This window comes from Eutrigla gurnardus (genome assembly GCF_963514095.1).
Source record: "Eutrigla gurnardus genome assembly, chromosome: 9".
Taxonomy (NCBI): domain Eukaryota; kingdom Metazoa; phylum Chordata; class Actinopteri; order Perciformes; family Triglidae; genus Eutrigla; species Eutrigla gurnardus.
This window is the reverse complement of record NC_139923.1, coordinates 19776868-19796108: the sequence shown is the minus strand read 5'-3', so window position 1 is coordinate 19796108 and position 19241 is coordinate 19776868. Positions and strand designations below refer to the sequence as shown.

At 41.8% G+C, this 19241-nt stretch overlaps 3 protein-coding genes across 3 annotated transcripts; 2 read left to right on the top strand and 1 right to left on the bottom strand.

The window, feature by feature from the left end:
• Window positions 1–988: 988 nt before the first annotated feature.
• adm2b (adrenomedullin 2b) lies at window positions 989–6836 on the top strand. The gene is made up of 2 exons (XM_084017264.1): window positions 989–1372; window positions 6064–6836. Exons 1-2 carry the CDS (start codon window positions 1269–1271, stop codon window positions 6470–6472), a joined length of 513 nt encoding a protein of 170 aa, XP_083873390.1. The 5' UTR covers window positions 989–1268; the 3' UTR covers window positions 6473–6836.
• Window positions 6837–9608: 2772 nt separating this feature from the next.
• miox (myo-inositol oxygenase) lies at window positions 9609–13396 on the top strand. The gene is made up of 10 exons (XM_084017463.1): window positions 9609–9664; window positions 10511–10591; window positions 10860–10940; window positions 11770–11932; window positions 12019–12086; window positions 12294–12403; window positions 12585–12652; window positions 12771–12820; window positions 12920–13032; window positions 13109–13396. The coding sequence occupies exons 1-10, from the start codon at window positions 9611–9613 to the stop codon at window positions 13215–13217; spliced, it is 897 nt and encodes a 298-aa protein (XP_083873589.1). The 5' UTR covers window positions 9609–9610; the 3' UTR covers window positions 13218–13396.
• A 27-nt stretch (window positions 13397–13423) lies between these two features.
• Window positions 13424–19011, bottom strand: lmf2a (lipase maturation factor 2a). Its single transcript, XM_084017462.1, has 14 exons — window positions 18828–19011; window positions 17881–18134; window positions 17766–17794; window positions 17346–17539; window positions 17073–17251; window positions 16790–16928; window positions 16543–16671; window positions 16343–16448; window positions 16167–16263; window positions 15863–16045; window positions 15461–15629; window positions 14895–15006; window positions 14501–14609; window positions 13424–14396 (listed from the first exon to the last, which is right to left on the bottom strand). Exons 1-14 carry the CDS (start codon window positions 18919–18921, stop codon window positions 14028–14030), a joined length of 2163 nt encoding a protein of 720 aa, XP_083873588.1. The 5' UTR covers window positions 18922–19011; the 3' UTR covers window positions 13424–14027.
• Window positions 19012–19241: the final 230 nt, after the last annotated feature.

Here is a 19241-nt window from a genome sequence, read left to right as displayed (position 1 = left end):
TTACTCTATATCCAGAGTCTTCAAAGTCAGACTCAGGAGCCTCACATAAAGGCCCTTAATGAATCTGTTATCAGCAAAGTTTTACTGTGAGCAAATTATTGATGGATAAATGTATTTGTCAGTTTCCAACCAATCGTCCACAATCAACCTCACTCACACTTCAAAGTCTCACTAATACCGGCAGGCTTCCGCTTTAAACCTCCTAAATTGTCCTTACCCAACATGCATGTATCCCCTTTTCTAGTTATAAGGATAGAAGGGTGAGTTGCATTTTTTTTCAACTTAATAAAGTAGCTTCCAGAAACCCAAATACAAGAAAACTGACACAGGCACTTATTAAAATGTACTAATCTCCAGTCATAATCACTCAAAGTACTAATATAGAACAGTTTGGTTGAAAATATAGTTTGTTTATAGTAAATTGACTTCATTCCAGCTGGGCTTTATGTGTTTGATTTTTCATTTAAAGTCCATGTCTGTAAATCACTGGAAATTGACTTTTTACATTTCCTTCTAAAATATTTTATGATCTACAACTGTTTTGCTCCGTCTGTCTCTATAAATAAAGTTATGTGACTGTAAATGAAACATCACTGATGAATAGAAGGACTCCAGATGGTTTTTAATATGTCCTCAGTGTGTTAATGATGGGTTCAGTTAACTCTAAGTGGGCCAAGCTCACTCTGGCCACAAATAGAAGTCACTGTGTAAGAAGATACCCAATCCGATAACAAAACCTACAAGGACATCTAGAAGGTCACCATGACCTCACACTTACAGTACAAAAAAATAGGCCTACGGTAAAATGTACTTCTCTGTACCTCTAAAACCAAGATTATACGAGGAGACTTTAGTTCATTAGAGGAAAGGTTGCTGAGTCCTTGTTGAGGACAGACAATAAGCCTCCCTCCCCCCTCCTCCCTCCTCCCCCCTCAATCAGGCTTTATAAATGAGGGCGCTCCAGACTCCAGTTGCTCCCGATGTGAGCCCCAATGAGCTCCGAAGTTTTCGCGTCTTTTTTTTTTTTTTTTTTTTTTTACCAGCGTGTTTTCTTATTAAAAAGGAAGGCGAGTGTGCAGATAGGAGGTAGCAGCCAAGACTGATGCTGCAGTCACTCCATCCATACGTGACAATTTGCACCATAAGATTACTTCAAAGCTGACGACTCCGACAGAGTTTTGACTTGATTGTTTCGCTTGAAAAGAAAAATATATATTGATCTTGTGAGATCCGTCGCACCCCGGACAGTGCGTCTCCACTGCGCCGCCATGTGTGTGCTGCTCCCGGCGTGGCTGTGCCTGCTTCTCGGCCTCCTGCCTCTGGAGATCCAGTCCCGGGCATCGACTCTACAGAGCCTCACTCACAGACAGAGGTACCATTCCCTCACTCAGCTCCCCCGTCGCTCCTTCTGGCAACCGCTCAGCAACCAGCAATCAGTTCTAGAATGAGGCAACCATATCCACACCACAGGATCTAGATTTAATTTTGCTGTTATGGTTTTATAATGCTTCAAATGTTGTTTTAAATTATAGAAAAGCAAGATAGCTATATATGCATATATTTAGCCCATTACATAACTGTCTGCTTTAGCAATCTGAACTATTTACATAACACCTTCAATTCTGAGTACCTTAACCAAATCATGAAGCTTTTGTGTTGCAACATATTTAATGTTATGATATAGTGCTTTGAGCTGATACTATAAGTGAATCAATCAGTTCATGAATCAATAAAACATCTTCAATGTAATGATTTAATGTTTTTTCTCTGTTTATTGTAAATTTAATATCTTTGGGTTTTTTATTTGGTTCCAACAAATCAAAACACATTGGACTATAGGACCATGGGCATTTGTCACTATTTTTAGACTCTATTATCAGTCAATTAGTCAAGAAAATAATGACGTTTTCATCAATTACGAAAATAAACATGAGTTGTGGTGAAGGGCAGCAGTCGGAGAACATTAGCCTACATGTCTGCGTCTTTGCCTTCTGGCAGTCACTAATGTGAGAAAAGGGGCCAACAGCCAAATGAGGCAATTCCTCTCAGCAGCAGGAGGTGAGACAGGTGAGGGTGATTTAATGGGATTTGGGACAAGGATGCATGTACATGCAACACAGTCTCACAGCAGTTTGTTATATAGTAGCAAAATTAAATTCAGTCATTTGTGGACATGGACATGAATTTTCCAAACAAAAAAAAAATAGGAAAAACATAGCAAATGCATCATTTATCATCAACACGTGAAAGTTGTGGATGTCTTCTTTTTACCTGTAAACTTTCAAAATAGCCATAACCTGCAGACCCATGAATCATCACGTTCTTTTAGCCTCATCATTTTTATTACATATTACTCTTGCATTACAAGCATGTCTGCTATTATCAGGTAATGATGGATATTTGCTTTGGGAAAGGAAAATAAGTATTAAGAGCTTTGGTAATATTCTGATAAACTCTCAACTTTTGATTTTTGCATCTGATGGTTAATTTAAATTTATTTGTGCAAAAGAACACAGCTTTATGAAGATTTTATATAGGTTGGGGCGCAGTAAGTGTCATTACAAAACCCCTGCTAAAAAGAAAGAGGAGAGAGGTGCTCAATGTTATTGAACACTGACGGATGTAATATAATACAAGAACAGATGGAGAAAAAAAATGAAAGGCTCCTGTTTTAATTTGGAAAAGACAGAGAGAAAAAGAGGAGGAGAGAGTAATGAGTAGATCCGGTAACAGTTACTGTAAGTGAAACAGTGGGGATCTGATGAGGACAAAAAAAGTCTTGGTGCTAAGTAGTTTTGAGGAGTTACGACAGGAAGGTGTGTAGGTGTGTGTGTGTGTGTGTGTGTGTGTGTGTGTGTGTGTGTCTGCGTGCGTTTGTGTGTGTGTGTGTGTGTGTGTGTGTGAATGTGTGAGTGTGCATGTGCATGTGTGTGGTGGTCTATTGTGAACCAGTGGAAAGTCTGAGAGCAAAAGGAGCTTCTCCAACATTCCTCCCAAGTTGGAGCGCAGCATGGGGTTCTTCACAGAGGAACTCAACACACATGCATGCACACACACACACACACACACACACACACACACACACACACACACACACACACACACACACACACACACACACACACACACACACACACACACCTACACACACACACACAAGAAAGAATAACATGCAAGAGAGGTCCAAATAGAAAGTGATAGAAAAGTACAGAAACAAATGTTTGTATTCATCTCAACTCATCAGTACGGTTATCATGCAGTGTTGTGACAGAACCTTTCCAGCCATGCTATCGATGACAACGTTGGCTCGTCGGTCGTCCACTGCTGTGGTTCGGACTGAAAATATCTGACTTGGATGGATTTATACAAAAGTTTGCATGGAGATGGAGAATCCTAATTTGGTGATTTCTCACTTATCGCCACGATGAGATTGACATGTTGCTTTTGACTGAAATACAACAACGATTGCATGATTGTTATCATGTATTCAAGATAGGATAAACATAAATGACTTCTGACTTTTCACTGCACTATCGTCATTTCAAAAGTATACTTTGGCTTTTGACCAAATACCTGCAAAACAAATTATATAAAACTATAAACTAATACTATTCTCATCTGTACTTTGTGTTTAGTGGTTAAGGGTTAGCATGCTCAACTTAGCTGTGTGTGTGTGTGTGTGTGTGTGTGTGTGTGTGTGTGTGTGTGTGTGTGTGTGTGTGTGTGTGTGTGTGTGTTGGCAGTGAGAGCACATTTGTCTGGCCAGCAGAGTAATCAGAATACCAGTCAGGATTAACAGGATAAAGATCATATGTTATTCCAACCCACTCCAAACAAACACAAACATTATCCCGCTGACCGTGTGCCTTGATATTTTGTTTCTCACCTCTTGAATAGCCAACACATGTGAATGGGGAATTATACACCCAATAAGTTTCCATCCATACAAACTTCAAATATTGCCCAAAACTAAATATCAAGTAAAGACATACAAATGCTAAGTTGTTTTCTACGTGAGTGTTAAAAATGAGTGAACAGATTAGGCTGTGACAACTTATTGTTCTGAGTTTATTTAACAATCCTAAACTGGGTGAAAGCTGTAGAGCACCAAATGCTCTTTGTCCCCTGCTACTTTACGTGATCTTTACTAAGTATTGCATCATTTCTGACCTGTCACGTGGCCAAACAGACTGGGTCTCTCTAGCGGCTGAACTCTCGAACCACTGAGAAAGAGAGAGGGAAAAAAAACAAAACAAAAAAGTGAGACTACGTGAGAAAAAAAAGTATGCCAGACAGCAGGGGAGGTGAGAGAAAGGACTTCAAACACACTCAAGAGGAGTGTAGGAGCCACCATCTACACCCCGCTCTGTGGTGTTCAAAGATTTGTCAGCTAAGATACTGTTTAACTGGAAATCATTTAGACTGATTGACAAAGAGACATGTGAAAGCTAAAAAACAGCTCATCACTCTTTAACTGTATTTGCAGGTGAAGATGAGTAAGCGGGACTTAGTTGTCTCAAGTGTTTAAAGGAACACCTTGACATTTTAGGAGACATGCACACACACTTAGGTGCTGGATTTGTTCTGCCAGCGAGCACTGACTTGTAGAGATATGTGCATTTAAGAGACTCAAAACCCCCTGCAGGGTGCCTCTCAGTGTGACGGGAGCCATGTTTCCATTCTCAATTGCAAGCGGAGGTTTTTACGCTCGCTTGAGGTAGTTTTTGAAAAAAGAAAGAAGAGCTTTGCTGACTTGCATGACTTTGCATGACTTTTTAGCTATTTCTACTGTCGTTGTCTTCTCGGATATTCCCATAACGTGCAAATGCTTGTCAATGACTCCTGACAAGATGGAACATGGCCATTACTAGCTGACATGACAGAACAATTAAAACTTGGAACAAATTCCTGAAGACCTCTCTCCATTTTCCTCTCATAGATGGGTTCGACATGGCCAAGCCGACTTGTTGTGTTTCTGGTTCGCATCCTCTCCTTATTCTCCTGTTTATTAAAGCCATGCTAGCCTATAGCACCAACTTCTGACCAAACCTAGCAAACCTCCAGCTGGTTGCTAGCCCTTGAAGCAGCAACGTGTCATATGAAAGAGAGATGGCGAAAGGAGGCTCCAGCATAAAATCACAGGCTGGATTCAAACCGGGGCTGCTGCGGAAATGACTCAGCCTTTGTACATGCTGTGTCCCTGCCTTATCAACTTGTACTAGTACTTTCTGTGCCAACAGTACACTGTACTGTGTAATAATCAACACACAACACCTTTGCTGAACTTCCAATTGCTTATTTGCATATCAGGCAGTTACAGAGAAACCTGGCCTCCTGACACATGTACGTCTAATATCCACTCTCTTGTAGCTCTGTTTTTGGTCTCTACCAACTCCTGAGAAAAATATCTGGCTCTTTACCTGCTACGTGCTCCACTATGTTCACCAGCTTACTGTGTCCGTCTGCCTTTTGGTGCTGAGCGGGTAGAGTGCAGTGGATTGTCTGAGCTTTTTTTGCTGAACAGTTGCCTGCTGAAGCCAAACATAATATGAGACTGGTGAGAGTGAACCAAAACAACTGGAGGGAATTTTATACTTAAACAAGTGGAATACATTTTTGCACAGAGCAAAGATTGTGGAATTTTCCCCCCATAAATTACAATGACTGCGCATGAGGGAGGGTCAAAAACTAAATCCTACATAGGCATTAGGTTCATCAGTGAAATCAGATGCAGAGATTACAGAAAGTGCAGCTGGAAAAGTGAAGAATTACACTCCCACTTGTTCACCACCCTCTGTCGATCTCTCCTACTATCTTTCCTTCTCACTTTCTCTCTCAATCCACTCTCTCTGTTCCGTTCCTTGAAAAAAAAAGAGACAGGGTTAGTAAAGTGGACATTCCTGCAGTACAAGCCTGACTTCCTGTGAGGCATTTCTACCTGTATAGCGATCGAGTTTCACTCAGAAACACAAGACGCCGACTGATGCTTGACCCAGCATCATATGTGAACAAATCATCTAATCATTCTCTCTCTCTCTCTCTCTCTCTTTCTCTGTGTCTTAGGTTGAGTTTACCCAGAACCTCAAAATACCCAAAGTCTTCTAACGCCGCCATCATGCCGACTGTGTCTCATGTCTCTGCTGCCGTTGACAACCACATCACCGAGGGAGACAGACATATCATCTGGAGGGCCCTGCTGCACAAAGAGCCCCCGCCAAGGTTGTCCGACCTGTTGCGTGACCAAAGAGACAGCGTGCTATGGGAAGCGCCGGGCCGGCGGCGTGGGACACGGGGTCGTCGCCACGTCAACAGCGGTGGCGGGAGGGGCCACGGCCATCTAATGAGGGTGGGGTGTGTCCTAGGCACCTGTCAGGTTCAGAACCTCAGCCACCGTCTCTACCAGTTAATTGGACAGAGTGGGAGGGAAGGCTCCTCCCCCATTAACCCTCGCAGTCCTCACAGCTACGGCTAACAGCTACGGCTAACAGCTACGGCTAACGCCTTCACCGTCAATCGCTTGCAAATCAGCCAGGTTGCCAATTCAACCTTTTCTGTTTGTACTAAATTGTTTTTCCAATTGTGTTTTCCCAAATCAAAAACAACATCACCGGCTGGACTATGTTCAGAGTTTTTTTTTTTTTTTTTTTTTTTAGTCAATGAAGCAGGTTCATAACATCTGCTTGCAAGATCCAAAATGTTTACCATCGCTAATAATCATCATCAATTACTGAGATTTGGGAATGTGGCGACATCACTCAAAACAATTCAGATGGAGCCGGAGAAGAAACACAAGCAGAAATACAGACTTTACCCCATCTTAGCCAAACTGACAAAACATTGAATTATAATCAATTATTTTGGCAAGTGAAATTTCGGTATTATTTAACATATTTAACATTACAGCTTCTATTTCTGTGGAGGTGTCAGCCAGTCTTAATGGGAGATTTCCAATTTGTTGCAGTGAAACTAGATTCCAGGGTGTTTTGGCATTGATACAGTAACAAGCATCCATTGTGTAAAGAAGGAAAACTGTGAATGAGAGAAGCCTCTTTCTAACTGGCCTACCCGACTAATGTCTACTATCGTCATCGTTGGAGATCCTGCCGGTCTAAATTCACCTTAGCTCAGAGTTAATCCACACCTGTCTCTCAAAAGGATCTTCATCTCCATCTGCAAACAAGTAGCTTTACTTCCGTGCAAACAGAAATCCAGAATAACCTCCAATTGAACCACGTTGATCCTTCACCCAAAACCCCACACAGCACACAATTAGCCAAAATAACCACTAACCCTAATCCATGATCTGCTGTGACGTAATCTAACATCTCTTAACAAGGACAGCTGTACTGTAGTGCTTTGTAAATCCGTGATGCATCATTTTGATTTGTGTCACTTTGAAGTCTATTTATCAGCCTTAATTGCTTTAATCACTAAACAGGCCTTGTTATGTTATGCCTTTCGCTTATCTCTCCTAAGCATCACTGTGAATGATGACTATCAAAGTGTTATTTAAAGCTTTATAGTCTCCTGCTTTTCTTTGTGTGCCAGTTCAGCATAAAAGTGTCAGTAGTTAAATATTAATAGGAACGCATGAAAGCACTTTATTCTTCTTTACATTCAGTATGACTTGAATTTAAAAAAAAATGTGTTATTTAACTTAAACTTAATAAAATAATTGTGCTGTAAATATCCCACATTACTAAATCTTCCCTTCAAGTGTCCTTTTGAACCTATGTCGCTTTCATGTAATACATTGTTTTTATAATAGCAGCATTGTGTAATAAAACTCCAGTCAAACTTCCATGTGTATTGTATCTGTCTATTAGCAGTGTGAGGTGCGAGTGTGACCTTTTTTGTGCTACAGAAAGGAGTGAAAAGATAGCCTCTATCACCCCCCACCTCACCAACCATGTGCTCATGTTTGTGCAGTTAAGGGTTTGGTGGACTTGAACCTGGAAGAGGTCGATCTTTTAGTCCCTAGTGTAGCACAAGCTCAAAAATCACTGGATCCTACATTTTACATAATACAACTATTTTATTAGAGCGCAAGAGCCAGTTTGTTCCACAGGCTTCCTGTTATATACTGTATCTATAGTCTCCACTCAAGCCGAGATTAACCCCGATGCTTGTTTCATTTGCACTTTGTCCTTTGATCTTTTATGTTAAGTGCTTTGAATTACCTTGTTGCTGAAACATGCTTTATAAATAAGCCTGTCTTGCCTTGATGATTGATGAATTTACGAAGAAGCTTCACAGCATTTTCTCCCAATTCACTTAAATAAGCGATCTGATAAGAGACATTTTAGGAAGAAACCAGAGTGTAATGTCACTGCAACATGTCTATTTCACAAATAAAAATATAGTAATGGAGAAAACAGCAATGTCATTTAAGGAAATGCTTAACTTATTGATGTACTTATGTCATATTTTGTGATCACACTTAAGAGATACAGACTGTGAATATTGCCTGGTGCAGTATATGTGGCAGGTATCTTATCAGTGGAAACGATGACTTATATCATTTCATGGTAAATAAATACAGGTTTATCTTCACTTCTTTAACTTTATCTGAGGATGACCTGAGGTGGAAACAATTCCAGTTATAACCACATCAAATTCAAATCATATACATGTTTCAATTCAATTGTATTCATAGTGTCATATCACAACAGAAGTAATCTCAGGACACTTAACACATTGAGCAGGACTAGATTACGCTCAAGATTTTCAGAGTCAATACAATTTCAAAGTCTCAACATCACCCACATCAAATAAAACACTTGGAGGGGAAAAGACAGCAGTGTTCATTTATTTATCATTTCTGAAATGACTCGCTTCTCACGTATTTTTTTTTTCAGTAAATACTACTGTACTGCTGAGTAACTTATACTTTTATTTTAGTACAATTTTTGGCTATCCTACCCACCACTATTGAATATTAAACTCGGGGTAATAAATGTCTGAATTAATACATTTGGAACTGAACATCCAACCAATCATAAAAAATGAAAAAAAATAGCTGGGGGCGATATTTTTAAAGGGGGAGTGAAAGTAAAAGTAAATTAACACGATTAGTTCAGAGTTCATGCGTTTTTCTGTGGCTAAATAATAATAATAATAGCAATATTAGTAATAATAATAATAATAATAATAATAATAGCAATGATAATAGTAATAGTAGTAGTAGTAATATAATAATAATAATAATAATAATAATAATAATAATAATGATAATAGTAATAGTAGTAGTAGTAATATAATAATAATAATAATAATAATAGTAATAATGATAATAGTAATAGTAGTAGTAGTAATATAATAATAATAATAATAATAATAATAATAATAATAATAATGATAATAGTAGTAGTAGTAATATAATAATAATAATAATAATAATAATAATAATAATAATAATAATAATAATAATAATAGTAATAATGATAATAGTAATAGTAGTAGTAGTAATATAATAATAATAATAATAATAATAATAATAATAATAATAATAATAATAATAATAATAATAATAATAAATAAAATAAAATAAAAAATGCATTGATGACTAGGTGCGTGTCACGTGCAAAAGTGCGCCGTTTCCTCATTTATCATGGACAGTTACGTGGCTGCGTTAGGACTGTTAGGAAGAGAGTACGCCAGTTTGGTAAGTATGCTTAACTCGCTAAGTCAATGTTTCGCCGCAGGAACGATGGTCTGTTCATGCAAACGGGCTGTTTGTGCAGAAAACAGGCGCAAACTGCTGCCACTCGACCACAGAGAAGTAGAGAAAAAGGGTCTCTGGTATGTGTAAACTTCCCCCATGTCGCTGTTGTTTTCCGTTCTTTTCCGCTTGAAAACCTACAACACCCAGAATACACTTGGTTCGCTGCAACCAAACAGAGATAGTGAGATAGATGCACAACAACTACAGTGATAGACGAAGTCCTGTAAACTCAAGCAAGCGTTCCTGTCACCTCCGAGGAGAAGTGTTTACAAAAGATCTTCTAGGAAATAGTATAACTAATAATCATAGGAAATAATAACACACACATACACAGTTTATCTATCAGCTCGGATGGTTTCGACGTCAAATCCAGTGTTGTCGTGTTGTTTCCTGCATTGGGAATTTAAGGCATCCTCACAAACACGTGATTAAAACCAATTAAATAAAACAACTGTGGAACAAAGAACTGAGTCATCCTTTATCTGCCCAAACCCTGATAGTGGAGCACTTCCTATAGACTCGACATACAGTATAGACACGCCTTTGCGTCGGGTGAAGTTTCTTTAAGTGTGGGTGCACTTTGTACAGACAAACATTAACGTTTAAACTGGCAGGAGAGGAGCAAACAGACAGACTTCTCCATTCAGCCATGAGTGTCGTCAACACTGTGTGTCTTTTACTAGTTTAACTTACTTTTAATACTGCTTTTACTTTGTTTTTTCATTTTGAAAGCATGTTACTTTGCTTTGCAACTCCTGAAAATGTCTCTTGTTGTTTCAAATGCAGGGTCCTGACCCGTCTCTGGCATATCGGCCAAATTTGAATATGACGGAAAGCAAAGACAAGGAAGGCTACAGGAACTATGAGGTAAGTATTCACAGCTCTCCTGTGTGCTTATTTACTCCCGGATCTCTGTTCCAGAGGCGGACTGTGGTTATTTGTCACAATTCTCTCAGTCATAATGAGGGGCAGACATTATCCCTTATTTGCCCAGCAGGCGAGGGATTTACTTACCAGTGTTTTAAAATCACATTTGTCATTTTATTTCTTATTGCAGAAATTGCTACACCAATCATTTTTGTGGTTCTTTTTTTTTCACACCATATTTGTAAATCAATTGTTGTGTGTGTTTCAGAGTGGAAAATTAATTGACCGTGTGTTCAACACATACAAGCTCATGCACACCCATCAGACGGTGGACTTTGTGAATCAAAAGGTGAGTAAATCAGGAGCTAATCAGGAGTCGCTGAAAGTTTAGTATGATGTTAAATGTTATTCGGCCTCAAAAGGTTTGTTTTTTCATCGTCAAAAAGTAATTATGCTGATTTTGTCATTTCCTTGTAATTTGCAAGTTCCTGTTTTTCTCTGGATAATTCAGCAAACAAACGTTGACCTCACTTTCACTTTCACAAACGTCACGCAGGGACACTGTCCTGTTATATATGTGTGACGCAGTTATTAGTAGCAGAGAAAGCTGATTCGTCTCATCTCATCGTCTACCGCTTATCCGGTGTCGGGTCGCGGGGGCAGCAGCTTTAACAGGGGACCCCAAACTTCCCTTTCCCGGGCCACATCAGCCAACTCTGACTGGGGGATCCCGAGGCTTTCCAAGGCCAGTGTGGAGATAGAATCTCTCCACCTAGTCCTGGGTCTTCCCCGTGGCCTCCTCCCAGCTGGTCGCACCTGAAACACCTCCCTAGGGAGGCGCCCGTGGTGCATCCTTACCAGATGCCCGAACCACCTCAGCTGTCTCCTTTCAATGCAAAGGAAGCAGCGGCTCTACTCCGAGTCCCTCACGGATGACTGAGCTTCTCACCCTATCTCTGAGGGAGACGCCAGCCACCCTCCACCCTGAGGAAAGTCATTTCGGGCCGCTTGTACTCGCGATCTAGTTCTTTCAGTCACGACCCATCCCTCATGACCATAGGTTAGGGTAGGACTGAAGATCGATCAGTAGATCGAGAGCTTTGCCTTCCGGCTCAGCTCTCTTTTCCTCACAACGTACAGCGAATGCAAAGATTGGGGTGTCTCTTACTTTCCTGCAGCAATCTTCATGGAGCGGCTGCAGCCACACTCAGATGGCGATGATGGACGCCGTCATGTCTCTGGACCGGCTCGTGGACGAGTCCGATCCTGATGTGGACTTCCCCAACTCTTTCCATGCCTTCCAGACCGCCGAGGGCATCCGTAAAGAACACCCCGACAACGGTACCATACTGGGAGAGAGACATAAATACACACAGTTTGTACAAGTACATATATAAATATCTGGATTCACTGTCGTCCCCCCCCAGACTGGTTCCAGTTGGTGGGTTTGATCCATGATGTTGGGAAGATGTTGGCTTTCTGGAACGAACCCCAGGTAGGACACATGGTCTGGTGTTACAGTTCTATCAGGCTGAACTTTGAACATCACTGAGGATTAAAGGTTACATTTTATGCTTTAATGTCACTTTATCAGATTTTGCTTTCCCTCAAACTGAGGGTTGTGACTATTTTTTTAATGCATGTTTGAATAGAGATATAATGAATAAGAAATACTAATAGCAAACTTAATGTATCTCTGCAGTGGGCTGTAGTGGGCGACACTTTCCCAGTGGGTTGCAAGTTTCAAAACTCCATTGTGTTCAGAGACAATAGCTTCCTGGATAACCCAGATGGGAAAAATCCCAGCTACAAGTTAGTATGTTCATGTTACATAATCTGTGAATAAAGGTAGACCCAAGTTTCCCCACATTCTTCACTTGTACTTTTTTACGTTTTGATGAATTTAATAAATACAATGTTTTGTATTGACGTCATATTGGCAAAACTACTTGTTTAAAGTATTGGGAATTTGTCCTGTTTTTCCACTCTTTAGTACTGAATACGGGATCTATGAATCAAACTGTGGGCTCGAAAAAGTCCTCATGTCTTGGGGCCACGACGGTAAGAGACGTCATTACAACAACACACACTGGAACATTTAAAAGAAGAAAACGTGTACCGCCATTGAAGCCTGTTGATCTGCGATACTGTACCTGAACCCTTGCATTGTCGTCTTCAGAGTATCTTTACAGAGTTCTGAAGTTCAACAAGTGCCTTATTCCAGAGCAGGTCAGTAAATGATTGAAACGGTGCAATTAGTTTTCCCTCCTCGCAGGGCTTACTGTACAGGTTCAGTTATGGATCTGCACCTTTTCTGTCTCTCTTCAGGGGTTGTACATGATTCGCTTCCACTCATTCTACCCCTGGCACTCCAAAGGAGACTACATGCACCTGTGCAACGAAAAAGACCTGGATATGCTGCCCTGGGTCCAAGAGTTCAAGTGAGCGTCTTCCTCTTTCACGTGCACATTATCCTGCTCTCTGCTTTAAAAGCTGCATCTTCCATCCTTCCCACAGCAAATTCGACCTCTACACAAAGAGCGCCGAGCTCCCCGACGTCGACGCGCTGAAGCCGTACTACCAGGCTCTGATCGACAAGTACTGTCCTGGAACGCTGAAGTGGTGAAACGGACAACGTTGAATTCATCAAGCAACACTATTTAGATATGGAGGGTGATTACATGCTGAGCAACTCGATGATTTAGTGAGCGGTTGCTCTATCATGATAAAATAGCTGGATTCAGTCTACACAGATTACTAAAACAAATCAGGTTAGACACACGTGTCTCATACATATGATTTTTAGATTACAAAAAAATACAGAAGAGCATCTCTATTTAATTGTACTTTAATATGTGATTTAAAAAAGACATTTTTAAAAAATACATCATTTTGTGTGATGCGTTTTATTTCTAACATAGACAGAAACAAAAGACACATTTGTGGGCGGGGGAAAGACAAAGTGCAGTTGCTTAAGTTCAGTATATACAGCAAGAGACAAGGGACCACAGTGATGAAACCAAAATAAAATACACAAAGCAAATAAACTCTCACATCAGTATTAATAAAGAAACACACATTTACTGTGAATGGGCAGAACAGAAGCTCGCCTTATATTTTAAATTCTATATTTCCTCTTTTCTTTCAACGTGATTGAATGTCCGACATGAGTCAGAACCGAACAGGAAGGTATTAAAATGTATGGCGAGATCTGCTGAATCAAGCACTTTGTTTCTGATGTAGACAACTGATATATGAAAAGGGTGTAGGTGGCGAAAGGCAAATAAACCTATTTTTCCATAAGTGGCTGATCAGGAAGAACAAATATGCACAGAACAACTTCTTTGGTCATTTTGAGAACATCTACATGAAGGCAGGTGGTGAGAACACTCTACTAAGAGATTACCTTTTTCTGTCCCGTTTTCTCCTCCAGTGTCTACTCCTTTTCATCGTCGTCAACAGTGTCTTTCTCCTCTCCTTCCTCGTCCTCCACCTCATCTTCACTGTCCTCTCCATCTTCCTCCTCCTCCTCCACTAACTGCTGTTCATCTGACTTGCCACGGTGGTCTGAAGAGCCGTCAGGTTCATCTTCTGTCTGATCGTTCACTGCGGCCTGATGAGTGAGCGGGGTCCTTTCTGTGTGTTTGTCCCTGTTTTGCAATCCCTGGAGCAGACAGAGGGTGGCGCTGCAGGCAATGATGGTCCAGATAAGTATGTGGGTTGGAACACCTCTGACCTGAGTGCGCACCCATCTCACTGCCTGGGCAACAGTGGTGTTAGATATACGTCGTGGCGGAGATTTGTCCTACAAAGATGAAGATTAATCAATATTCAATAGATAGAAAATGAAAAAAGGACATTTCCTACCCACATCCTCCATAATTTTTAATAATTTTAAGGTAAATTTACCTTGAGTCCATACTGATTGAGCATGCTCTCCAGGAAGGCGCTGCCCAGGTGCACTGTGGGATAGAATTCCTCATCGTAGACTCTCCTCCACCATCGCTTAGTGTAGGAACTGCCAACAAAAGACTAGCCAATCAGTAGACATCCTATGTTTTGAAGACATACGTTTCCACTGGAAAAAAACAAGTGAACTTTGATGTCTTATCTAAACCTGCTGAACTAAAAAAATCTGACAAAACTACTGAGAATTTTAATTAATCATATCATGTAGATGGGTTTGAATTTGGCTGTAACGTCTCAATGTGTGCTGAGTCACATCGTCGCCTCAAAGCCAAGAACAATCAGGTGTCTTCAGTGCCTAGAAACATTGAGACGGAGAGCGAGAGCGTGCACTGACCCGTCAGCCTTCGGTTCAGTAAACCAGTATCTGTAGCGGTGGGCTCGGAGGTAGGCAGGAGGCTGCTGGTGGAATGGATACTGCGATACATCCGTCTGGATCAACTCGATCACTGCACAACACAAAACGAAGCTTTCAGAGATCTACGTGTTCTTGGTAATGTAACAATGAATCGTTTAGGGTAGAGAAGAATTTTCCACAGTGTACTCTGAGTTGCAACATTAAAGGTGATTCAAAAAGGTGATTGGATGAACCATCCCTCGATCAAACTCTTGCTGAAAGCCAAGAGAAGAGCGAATACATCTGAGAAAAGTTTTGTGTGCCGTTCTTTTCTCTTCTTTCAATTAAGAAAAACTCTCCTGCTCTGTAACTGGCGGCAGAATCTATATCACACACACTTAAGCCACGCCATTAGCTCCTCGCACCACATTCATGTCACATGATCTTGTGTCATTGCCAGAATCCAGCTGCTGTGCAAAGTGTTCTTGTTGAAATGTCCTTTAAAAGATAAAGAAGTGACAGGAATACACAGTAAGAAAGTACATCGTCACTGTGAGGTTGCATACCATCTCTTTTGCCCTGCAGCAGTCTGTGTATGAGGCTGGTGAACCATGGAGCCTGTGTATGAGGCCCGAGGGCAGCAAACCACATTTGCCAGTCCAACCTGGGCTGGTGAGGTGCCACTACAGCAGGAGATGAACTTAGGTTGCCTGGCTTATACATAAACTCAATTTCCTAAAAGAAGAGGGGGAAAAACATACCGATAGGAATCACTTACTCACTACAGTGTAGCAGCAGCCAGTCTGCACAATTATTAACAATGAAATTGTTCAGTACTGGACTATTTTACTATATTATGTGTTAACACAGACTAGGTATCGTTAACCTTCCTTGTTCTCATCATCCAAAGTGAAAGAAGATAGGAGATCCTGTTTAAGCCACTGTTCATGAGAACCTATTTCGCTCACCGTCCATGAGATTCCATCGTTGCTTCCCTCAATGACAACCTCCGGCCGCCCAGCGACCCCAGTCATCCTTCTGAAAAGTCCGTACGAGTTCACCAACTGGTAGCGATCCACCAGGCCATACGCCCGACGCACGCCCGGCCACAACCGGGCGTTAGAGTCATACTCGATATAGGTGAATGGCACCTGGGAATATCAGAACACAGTCAACATAAAAGAATAACAGCACCCAGGTTTGAAGAAATATTTTTGAAATATGATGACGTCTAAGTTCAATCATCATTACTGTATTTCCAACAGCACCCACCAGACTAATAGTGAACATCGCAGCAGTGGCGGTAGCAAGCACAGTCCACTGGAGGGTTCCCCAAAACCTCTTCAGGAAACCGGAGACACACGCACACCTAGAAACATGTCGCATATATTGTGTTTGTACCAAACAACATGCAACATAATCAAGCACCCAGACTGGGAGAGTCCTACCTGAACATGGCAGTGACCATCTCCCAGGTGAGAGAGAGGACACCGATCCAGATGGAGGGGATAGTGACCGTCTTCAGAAACTGGTTAAACTGGTGGAATGTGAATTCTGCCAGGACAAAGAAAGAAAAGAAAAATATAAACTAAAAAAATGTAATTGTACCTATGGTAATGGAACTATAAGTACACAAGTACACACTTACCTGTCCTAGAGAAGATGCTTTTTTTTGTTGTATCCACCTTCAGGTTAAAGCATACTATTGATCCAAAGATCATGAGAGACCAGACTGCCAGCTCCAGCAGGTAACACAGCCACGACCGCAGCCTCGAGTCTGTCCAGATCAAAGAGAGAGCATGAAGTGTTCCTCTGTAGGCGGGATTCAGATTTTCATTTTAATAAAAGTATAGCCTGCATATACAGGAGTTATGTTATGCACGTGTGATGTGTACCATTGTTGCTGATCTTGTCTGTCTTGCGTAGCCAGAAGTGTACATGCTGGTCGTCCAGAAGCGACAGACAGAGGGCCAAAGTCAGCAGGTTGAAGAAATTGTAGTTACCCGTCACAATGATGAGCACTTGAAGAAACACCTACACAAGAAAAATAAATTAACCAATCACTTCTTCTGCTGCACACAACCAGCAGAAAGACACTTTACATGCAAACCCTCGCTATTATATCTGCTAATGGTAGATTTGAACCAGTTTGAGAGGAGCACTTGGATTTCCACCTACCTGTAAATAAAAAGCCCCAAGTCGGAGTCGGCGCAGCGGGCTGAAGAAAAGTAGAGGAACAGCGATCTCTATAACGAAGGCCCCCACCACACTCAGCTTCTGCCACCACACCGGCAACTGGTGGGCAAACCAGGCCAGCGGGGTGGGGATACACTGAGTCTCATAGTGATATGTCATCGCTGTTTAACACACAACAAACAAACAAAAAAGACATTTTATGAACGAGTCAAGATCCTGAAATACAAAAGGAAATATGAATTGTCTCATACATACCTGTGAGGCCCCACCATGTGGGACAACGAGACGTGAGTTTCACCACACCGGAGGCAAACATGAGCCTGAATAGTAGCCAGCGGATCAGCCAGAAGGTCACGCGATCGTGCTCTCTGACCCCCCTTGACCCTCTGATTAAGGTCAGCGGAGCAACAAGGATGCAGAGGAACCCCACCTCCAGAAGCAAGTTGTCCCTGGACAGTGGTGAGGAGAAAAGGGCAACGGGAAGCAATGAAAGAGGAGCAAGTAAAAGACAGACGGGGAGGACAAGGGAATCAGGGATGTCATTCTAGTTAATTGGTGTGAACAGTGTTGTTGCACAGCAGCAGAGCCAAACATTACCAAGATGTTACTAAACAGTGGACTGGGGATGACCATTGTGTTAATTACAAATAAAAATCACAAATCTACATCGCTCACCATTGGAAGTAGAGGAAAACCTGGCCCACCTGAAATGAGAAACAAACATGACCAATGAGATTAAGGCACACCATGACAGCAACCTGTGAAACAACCATCTTTCCTGTAAACTCACCTGGTACATGGACAGGTACAAGGCCCAGAGGCAGAAAAACACCACGCTGTCTCGGAGTCTCTCCACCAGCGTGGCGGCGAGGCTCAGCGCAGCACCTACGAGACACAGCAGCTCCATGGCGGTGTGCGTGTCCAAGCCGAGCCGAGGTCCCAGCCACAGCAGCGTGGGCGAGGACAGCAGCTGCTCCCCGAGAGTCTTACCGCCGTGTCTCAGCTGCCAACGGGCAGGTAACAGACCCTCGTTACCATAGAGACCTAGAAACAGATAAACAAGAAAAGCAACTATATGAAAATGAAGATTGCATGAAACCATCCGTGATTCACTGGCTTGTTCAGATGTTTGTTTATTCTTGCCCTGCCTGTCTCTGTCAGTGGATCCACTGTTGATAGTCTAGTACTGATGGATCCATCAGTACTAGACTATCATCAGGATCAATGCAGCTTGAGATGCCTGTGGTTAAAGCAGCCTTATAAACAGAAAATACCTGATATGTATTTTAAATGTTAAAATTTAAATAGTGTGTGTGTGTGTGTTATTTCAATACATATTCCCGGTGTGTGTACAAAACTTTGGAAATACATGTCTGGAATGGCTTTGAATGAATTGTGGAAAGCACTGTGGGAACATGTATGTACACATTTCCTTAAAGATTTGGGGCGTGGGGGAGGACTTCTGCTTAGCCAACATTCCGAAAATAAAGCTTCCTTGACCTATGAAAAGAGAGGGGTTGTGGGTACTGTAGTACATTACATTACTATTGTCTGCGTACATTTACAACAGGTCGGGTCTCTCCCGGCAGCTGTTTAGCTCGTAAAGTTACGTCAACGTTTCTGGCGGCAAACTTCACCACAGAAGACGAGGCGCCCTGTTGCTTTGCTAACAAGCTAACGCGCCCGTAGAAAGTAAGTGAGCTAGCTTCCACAGTTAGCGAAGTGGGTGACTCTCACCTGGTAACTGCACGTAGAGGGACACAAACGCAGTCAGGTAGATGGCCGCCATGCTCCAGAGGAACATGCGCCGTGGCAGGATGATTCCCCCCATGTCTGAGCCGTCGCTCTTGGAAGGGACAGGCGCTTCTGTCGCTGCCGAGTTGCCGCAGTCAACTCCTGGAAGCAGACAGCCGGACGGGAAGCAGCGAACCAGATTTAACCCTAGCCCGGGGTTACACGTAGCGATGAGCGGCCGATGAGAAGTTCGCCCAAACGGCCACAAGATGTCGCTGCAGTTATTTGAACCTTATGGTTAATTCACGTGGCATTGGATGAAACGAGTACAATCGTAAACTGTTGGTCGTTTGTAGCCAACACAATTTGACCAAAATATATATAAGTAAATATAAATATAAGTGGGCCTACATTTAT

Excerpts from the sequence above, each read along its gene's own strand:
- adm2b (XM_084017264.1), top strand. The coding sequence starts at position 1,269 with ATGTGTGTGCTGCTCCCGGCGTGGCTGTGCCTGCTTCTCGGCCTCCTG. Across the intron at positions 1,373-6,063 it reads AGCCTCACTCACAGACAGAG|GTTGAGTTTACCCAGAACCT; the intron begins GTACCATTCCCT and ends TCTGTGTCTTAG.
- miox (XM_084017463.1), top strand. The coding sequence starts at position 9,611 with ATGGACAGTTACGTGGCTGCGTTAGGACTGTTAGGAAGAGAGTACGCC. Across the intron at positions 10,941-11,769 it reads TGGACTTTGTGAATCAAAAG|CAATCTTCATGGAGCGGCTG; the intron begins GTGAGTAAATCA and ends ACTTTCCTGCAG. Across the intron at positions 11,933-12,018 it reads TAAAGAACACCCCGACAACG|ACTGGTTCCAGTTGGTGGGT; the intron begins GTACCATACTGG and ends GTCCCCCCCCAG.
- lmf2a (XM_084017462.1), bottom strand. The coding sequence starts at position 18,921 with ATGGGGGGAATCATCCTGCCACGGCGCATGTTCCTCTGGAGCATGGCG. Across the intron at positions 17,795-17,880 it reads TGTACCTGTCCATGTACCAG|GTGGGCCAGGTTTTCCTCTA; the intron begins GTGAGTTTACAG and ends TTCTCATTTCAG. Across the intron at positions 16,264-16,342 it reads ATGGTCACTGCCATGTTCAG|GTGTGCGTGTGTCTCCGGTT; the intron begins GTAGGACTCTCC and ends ACATGTTTCTAG.